Raw genomic sequence first — 7,817 nt, 5'->3', positions numbered from 1 at the left:
ATGGACCTAGAAGAATACTAAATCTTCCCACAAGGACCAATTTTTGTATTTTCGTAATGGTAAAATGTGCATAGCTCGGCCAATACTTGGCAGATCCAGAAATGTTATACCTTCCCGGTCTTAGAACTTCCTTAAGCTTCATTTTTTATCAAAACCTCGCAATAAAAAATTTTAACTCATTTTTCGAAATTTTTCAAAGGGGTACCATCATGATTTTGGTCAAAATTTGGGCCAAAATTTTACCCCTCGAATTTTTTAAACTTTTAATGCAGTTTGGAGCGGATTAGATCACTGATTCATAAATGGTATTCCACATACTGATCGGATGAGTAACAGCTAAGATATACAATAAAAACTGATTGAAAAGTTTCGTTTTTGGCCAAGTTAAAAAGTATCGGAAACGTTCTACCAATTTTTGTATTTTCCTAATGGAAATATTTGTATAACTCGGCTAATACTCGCAAGATCCTTAAATGTCATACCTTACCGATTTCAGAACTCCGAGTAGAATGATTCCCAATCAAAAGCTGGTAACAAAAATTTTGACCCATTTTTCGAAAATTTTAAAGGGGTAACATCATGATTTTGACCAAGAATTGAGTCAAAGTTTTTTTCGTTTCATTTTTTTGATTTTTTTTTGCAGGTTGAAGGGGAATAGTTCTTTGATTCATAAATGGTATTCCGTTTTTCGATCGATTTCCAAATAGTTAAGATATTCGCTAAAAACTGAATGGAAAGTTTGGTTTTTGGGAAAATAAAAAAATATCAAAAACGCTGTTCCCGCTGTTAAATTTTCCTGGAGGGAAATGTGTATAACTCGGTTAATACTTGACAGATCCATAAGTGTTATACCCTCCCGATCTTAGAATTCCGAGTAGCACCATTCCACATCAAAACCTGGCAATACTATTTTTGACCCATTTTTCGAAATTTTTCCAAGGGGTACCCTCATTATTTTGACCAAATTTTGGGCCAAAATTTTACTTCTCAAATTTTTTAAACTTTTAATGCAGTTTGGAGCGGATTAGATCACTGATTCATAAATGGTATTCCGTTTCATGATTGGTTGAGAAATAATTAAGATATGCAACAAAAAGTGATTGAAAAGTTCCGATTTTGGCCAAGTTAATAAGTATCAGAAACGTTAGACCAATTTTTGTGTTTTCGAAATGGAAAAATGTGTATAACTCGACTAATACCTGGCAGATCCAAGAATGTTATACCTTCCCAAACTCAGAACTTCCACTGCCTTCATTTTATATCAAAACCTGGAAAAGTAATTTTCGGGGCATTTTTTGAAATTTTTTAAAGGGGTACCATCATGGTTTTGACCAAAAATTGGGTCAAAATGTTACCCCTCGAATTTTTTAAACTTTTAATGCAGTTTGAAGCGGATTAGATCCCTGATTCATAAATGGTATTCCGTTTACTAATCGGATAAGTAATACTCAAGATATACAAAAAACAGTAATTGAAAATTTTCGATTTTGGCCAAGTTAAAAAGTATCAGAATCGTTCTACCAATTTTTTCATATTCTTAATGGAAAAATGTGTATGATTTATCTAATACCTGGAAGATCCAGAAATATTATACCTTCCCGATCTTATAACTTCCTTGAGATTCATTTTCAATCAAAACGCGGCAACAAAAATTGTGACCCATTTTTTGAAACTTTTTCCAAATTGGCCAAAAGTAACCCTGAGAAATTCCAATCATAAGAATGTGAAATAAATCTGTCCAAAATGCAACTGAGTATTGTAATGGAGTAGGTTGTATGTAGGTATAGAGAGAGATTATAGGAATAGTCCATAAAGTATTTATGCCGTAACGTAAAAATTAATCAAAATAAAAATCATCTCTCCACCACACCAGTTCCCTCCATCAGTTGCTGTCACTGGTCTCCGGGACTGTGGTTGCAGAAGACGAGGATGTGCCCACTTGGCGGGCACCTAGGATGGTTTCCAGGATAACGGCCTTTGAGTTGCTGATGGTCTCCTCGAAGAGCTTGGAATCGGCGCGCTTCTCCTCGGTGATGTAGTCCAGCTTTTCCGTCAGCATGGTGATCTTCTCCTGGGCCAGTTCCAGCCTGAAATATTATGCCAGAGATTAGGTCATTTCCAAGTTATCCTTATGACTTACTGGTTCTTAAGATCCTCCATCTTTGGCTCACCACCCACAGCCGAATTGAGAGTGGCATTGGACTGGTACTGGGACTGATTCTCGAAGCTGAAGGAACTGATGGATCCGTTAAGAGAAGTGCGACTCAGCGAACTGGCATAGTCGGCCATTCGCTGGGTGCGCTTCTTCTTGTCGGACTGCACATCGAGCTCCTTCTCCAGCTCCCTGATCTTAGCCTCCAGCCGGCTGATGCGGGTCTTCAGCTTGGCAATCTGATCCTGGGCACCCTCGTTCTTTGTACGCTCCACCTCCAAGCGTTCGCCCAGTGACTTGGTGAGTAACATCAGGTGGTTCTTCTCCACCTCCAGGGCATCCAGGATGCCCACAAATTCCTCCTACAATTGGAGAGGGTTTATATTATTAGAAATTCTACTAATCCCCCTCCAAGCTTACCTTTCGAAATTCCCGGCATGAGAATAAAAATCCTCCAGACAGTGCCCGCAAATCCATCTCCAGCTTCTTGACCATCTCCTGCAGACTCTCCAGGGCCACGTCCTTCTGTTTAACCACCGACTCCAGCTCCAGATGCATGCCGCTCAGCTCCTCCATCTGGCGCCGCGAAATGTCCCGTTCCTCAGCGATCCGTATCATCTCGGCCCGCATGTCATCCAAACGGGTCTCGTACTGCTGCCTCTGGCGGGTTAGCCTATCGTTCATAGTGTTCATATTGACGCCGTTGTAGTCCGTCTGCTCCTCCAGCTCATTGAACTTCAACTTGTACTTGACCATCTCGTCGTTGAGTGTCTTGTTGCGCACCTTCAGGGCCAGCATCTTGCTGCGCTGCTCCTCCATCTGGGCCTGGAGGTTGACTATCTCCTTTTCGAGGGCCTCCACCTTGGCCCGGTGCAGGATCTCACTCTTGCGCACTCCGGGGGTGAAGCGATCGAAGGAGGCAGCGCCACTGCCGCCTCCATCTCCAGCGCCCAAGGTTGCGGCATGACCATGATGTGTGCCGGACCGGGCACTGCCTGGCACCAAGTCCAGATCGGTGCCGATGGGCACCGGAGCGTACTCCGCCCGATCGGCAGCCCTCTCCTCGAAACACATCAGCCGATCCTTGAGCTCCTGCACCTTCTGGTTCAGGGCAAGTATTTGCTGGGCACGACCCCGCCAGTTGGCCTGGTTCAGATTGTTGGCCAGTATGTTGATGTTGCAGGTCTCGCCGATCTCGTGCTGCAGGCACTTCTGGGCCAGTTTCAGCTGGTTTTGTAGTTCGGTATTCTTGTTCCTGGTCTCGAACAGCTTCTGCTGCATGCTGGTGATCTTGGCCTGCAACTCGTCGGCGGAAGTTCCCTTTTTCAGGAGCTCCTGGTTCGCCTGCAACTTCTCCTCGTAGCCGCGCACATCGCGCTCCAGCTTCTCAAGCTGAAGTTCCTTCTTGCCCAGCCGATTCTTCGTCTGCTCCAGTTCCGCTCGCATCTGACGATTCTTCTTGCTCAGCTCCAGGATCTTGGTGCTGGCAATAGAAGAATTACAACGCAGCTCGTCAATGGGCACCGAGTTCAGGACATCGTTGAGGGAGTCCACAGACTTTTTGAGAGCATTGATCTCCTGGTTCTTTTCCTGGATGGTCTGGGCCAGTGACTGGTTCTCCTGCTCGAACTCGACCAGTTTTTTGCGCAGTTTTTTTGATTCCGGCTTGGGCTGCTTCGGTTTCCCGGCCGTAGTGGCCACGACCACATGGGCCGCCACCACGGGATCGTGCTCATGCCGGCGACGAGTGGAGCGCATGGCCTGTTGCTCCATAATCGGCTTTTGGCAATATTCCTCAGGCAGCAATTCCATATTGAAATCGAGTATTTTTTAAAATATACATACGCAATCAAATCAAAAACAATTTCTTTGGCTTGGCGAAATTTGTACGTGTGCCTGTTACGTGTTACGGATATTCTCAATTTTGTTATCGACAGTTCTTTCAATGGATTTTTTTTAAACAGCTTCTCTATTAAACAGCTTTTTAACAGCAAAGTCGATCAAAAACTTATCTTCCGAGTTATTTGAAGTTTTTTAAATTTAAATATGAAACGGTTACCCGCTTTGTAACGGCTATCATTGGCTGGCATTCGTTTTACAACACTGCCAGAAAATTTAATGTGACCTGTTATCATCGCCGGTATTAGGGGGGGCTGCACTCCACCTATCGGACAACACGTAAATAAAGTGACGTGTAAGACAACAACGAAAACAAGCAAAGATGGACGGATTTATGATGGTAAATTGCAAAATATGAATAATTATGGATGAAAATTAGACTTGCCCTTCTTCTAGGACATCATCAAGGGCATGTGTATCATGGACAACGATGGCAACCGCATCCTGGCCAAGTACTACGACAAAAACATCCTGTCCACGCTGAAGGAACAAAAGGCGTTCGAAAAGAACCTGTTCAACAAAACGCATCGCTCCAACACGGAAATCATCATGCTGGATGGCCTCACCTGCGTCTACAAGAGCAACGTGGACCTTTTCTTCTACGTCATGGGCAACGCCTACGAGAACGAGCTGATCCTGCTTTCCGTACTGAACTGCCTGTACGACTCCATCAGCCTGATCCTCAAAAAGAATGTGGAGAAGCGCCTGGTGCTGGAGAACCTCGAGATCATCATGCTGGCCTTTGATGAGATCTGCGACGGGGGGTGTGTATTGAGGGGTTAAGGATTCTCTCTTGTGAATGACACAACAAGTGGCTTGTAGTTGGAAGACCTCTTGCCTAATCACCTTCACTTTTCTCATTTAATCTTTGTTATTTAAATCCTCAACAGAATCATCCTGGATGCGGATCCCTCGTCTGTGGTTAAACGCGTCGATCTGCGCAACGATGACATTCCCATTGCCGAACAGACCGTTGCCCAGGTAACTAACACGCTAAATGGTCTATTTTGGTAGCCACTCTACATTTAGTAGCTCTTCTTAAGTGTTTCTTTTAAAAATTTTATGATAGACGCCGGTTTAATCGGTACTACTTAATAGTATTGTCCTGTTTTGTTTCGTAATTCGATTACCATTCGTCCAAATCCCCCGAAACTTGACCAAATCCATTGTACATGAAAAAAAAAAATGATCAAATAAATATGATTTAAATGTTTTGGAACTTTACATTTCATTTTGATTTGGTTCATTTGATAAAATTACGTACGGTAGGCATCAATCGATCTATATTTAGTAACTTTTTTGTTGTGTTTCGTTTTCTGTAGATGTCTTGATAATAAATATATGTAGTAACTCTCTTTTTATCGACTTCCTTCATTAGCTAATTGATCGAATTTAACTGCCAAGTGTCTTTTTGAATCTCTATATGTGCTATCTATTTTTTTAGGTACTACAATCGGCGCGTGAACAGCTCAAATGGTCCATCCTGAAGTGATGAGGGGTGGCGGTAGAGAGATAATGAGAGAGGATGGTATGAGGAAGCCACTTCCTGTCGCTGTCCTGTTTATCGCAATACATTCGATCCTTCGTGTATCCCCAATTTTGTTTCCGCCTAGTTGTAAAGCATATTATAATACATATATTTAACTAGACAGCCATGCATGTTTTATTTGTTGTATGTTTTAATCAGCTAATTAGATTGATTTAAGGCTAACTAACTAATGATTGGCTTATCGATTGGACCGTCAAGCCGTAAATCTTGAAAACGTGATGCGGGAAGTCCCCTAAAAGCAAAGGAAGAGTATCCACCAAGGAACTGACCACCATGCCTGCTAATCAGATAGTGCATTACGGGTACAACGCAATTGTAATCAGGGAGTTAGATGCCATTTTATTCAAATCCCAACCACTTAAAGAAAGACCATAAACACGTGGCTAGCCAGGACTGGAACTGGAACTGAAACTGGAGTGGCCAACATCTTTACGATTCGGTGGCAATTATAAGCCGATTAAGTACCGATAATCTCAAAATCTTTATAATACAGGGGGGCCGTACATAAAGGAATTCTATTTTCAGATGAGAGTTGTAGAGGCCGTTCAACAGTTTTGTTTTCTTGGCTCCCTCCATAAGGGCATTGGAACTCGAGAGCCCTCCGGGATCAAGCGTTTAATTTATTGGAACTGCTGCGATTAATAAAATAGCTAAGCTTTAGTGTCATTAAATACTTTAGTTATGAAATCACATTCTTTTACGTTGCAAAAATGAAAAATGAAGAGGTCGTAATTGAAGGTTGTTCAATCGGGGACTTTTGTAACTCCATATGATTGAAGATACTTTTATCTGTGATTCACTTGTTTTTTTAGCCATTTTATAGCGGCGTGGCTATCATTCAACTTCAACCCGCAGCTCGTCGGCTCTCACATCAGCCATATCCATTTTTATACCACCCATGAACCAGAGACGTGCTCCACTCCCACTCGGCCTCATTGCTCTTTAATCAAATGCTTGTCAACATTGCAGCCAAAACAAAAACAATGGCAAAAAAATTAAGCGCCAATGGCAAACGTGTTTATCTGCCCTCCAAGTTGTCGAATTAGACAAATAACCAGCCAGGTAGGAGGGAGGTATACTGAGGTATCAGCTATAGTGGGCTGTGATATCAGGACTTCACTTGATGGATGGATTTCCGAGTGCAAAAATCACACATTTCTTTTTTTCAGTTTTCATTTTCAGAGGTAATGGTTCGGAATTAGCGGCTTACGTGGTTCCCTCAAGTCAGGGGCTTGTCTGTCATGTTCCAGATCGAATCGGCTGACGACCAAGTACCCTCCTTACGTGAGCTCCAATGATTTTCAAAAAAAAAACCTAGACCATCATGGGCAGTAAATCATGGGGTTTACTACCCTTACCTGTGCACCTTATCATGTGTTGAGGTTTTAAGTTAAATCGATTCTTTAATTGATTCTCGCCAAGTCTTTAATTAACTTTAATATGACAAGTTAGGGCCTAATAAATTTTTACAAAACTATTATTTAATTTAATGTCTAATTTTATGATGGAGAGTTTGAAGGAAACTAGTGACTCAAATATTTCCTGTGAATGGAGTACAGTTGGATCGTTTAGGCCACAAATTAATTTATACCCAATATCGGGTTCTCAAGTATGCTTCCCGACCATTATCGCAGAGATTATTCGGCAAAGAAAGGTTCCACAGCGATTAGCGCCCCCCAAATTCCCGACCGATGGCAGTTCGGAATGAGTTCCAATCGGAGATCAAGATTTACGGTCCCCCAGAGCCAGCGCCATCGCCAGCGCCATCCGCCAAAAATATCTACTAGTAGTAGAGAGGACTACTTGGCATTCTGTTCTTGGCCAGTCGATCGTTATACGATTTGTGTTTAAATTCTTGTCCCAGAAACGGAAATCCAAATCACGACTGATACTGGGAAATGAATGGCGACTTGTTTTTTGGGTCTGTACTTCTCTCTCTCTCTCTATATTCTACAATTCCCATTAATTCTTTGAACTTCAAATCTTAATTTTTGAAGTGTTTTGTGTGGTAAACAAAATAGTTAAAATTCTTGTTCTGTATTTGTCTTCTTCACGTGTAGCTTACTAATTGAAAATAATCGAAATTATTGCGAAATATTTTGTGTTTCGGGTTAAAGTTGCTCGACACTCCGGCAGACTTGCGATTCCCCAGAAGTAATATCGAGTGTAGGGGGCCTGGGATCCAATAAACGGGCTTTACGACTCTCACAATTTGTA

General features: G+C 42.3%; 2 protein-coding genes across 2 annotated transcripts; one reads left to right on the top strand and one right to left on the bottom strand.

Annotated features, from left to right (window-relative positions):
• Positions 1-1,754: 1,754 nt before the first annotated feature.
• LOC6506560 (coiled-coil domain-containing protein 13) lies at positions 1,755-4,112 on the bottom strand. The gene is made up of 3 exons (XM_001957604.4): positions 2,573-4,112; positions 2,141-2,514; positions 1,755-2,087 (listed from the first exon to the last, which is right to left on the bottom strand). The coding sequence occupies exons 1-3, from the start codon at positions 3,962-3,964 to the stop codon at positions 1,883-1,885; spliced, it is 1,971 nt and encodes a 656-aa protein (XP_001957640.1). The 5' UTR covers positions 3,965-4,112; the 3' UTR covers positions 1,755-1,882.
• A 124-nt stretch (positions 4,113-4,236) lies between these two features.
• LOC6493379 (coatomer subunit zeta-1) lies at positions 4,237-5,700 on the top strand. The gene is made up of 4 exons (XM_001957605.4): positions 4,237-4,391; positions 4,448-4,815; positions 4,942-5,032; positions 5,496-5,700. Exons 1-4 carry the CDS (start codon positions 4,374-4,376, stop codon positions 5,541-5,543), a joined length of 525 nt encoding a protein of 174 aa, XP_001957641.1. The 5' UTR covers positions 4,237-4,373; the 3' UTR covers positions 5,544-5,700.
• The last annotated feature ends 2,117 nt before the right edge of the window (positions 5,701-7,817 follow it).

Source organism: Drosophila ananassae, chromosome 2R, assembly GCF_017639315.1.
Source record: "Drosophila ananassae strain 14024-0371.13 chromosome 2R, ASM1763931v2, whole genome shotgun sequence".
Taxonomy (NCBI): domain Eukaryota; kingdom Metazoa; phylum Arthropoda; class Insecta; order Diptera; family Drosophilidae; genus Drosophila; species Drosophila ananassae.
Note: the sequence above shows the minus strand (reverse complement) of the source record. Positions and strands in the feature narration are given on the sequence as shown.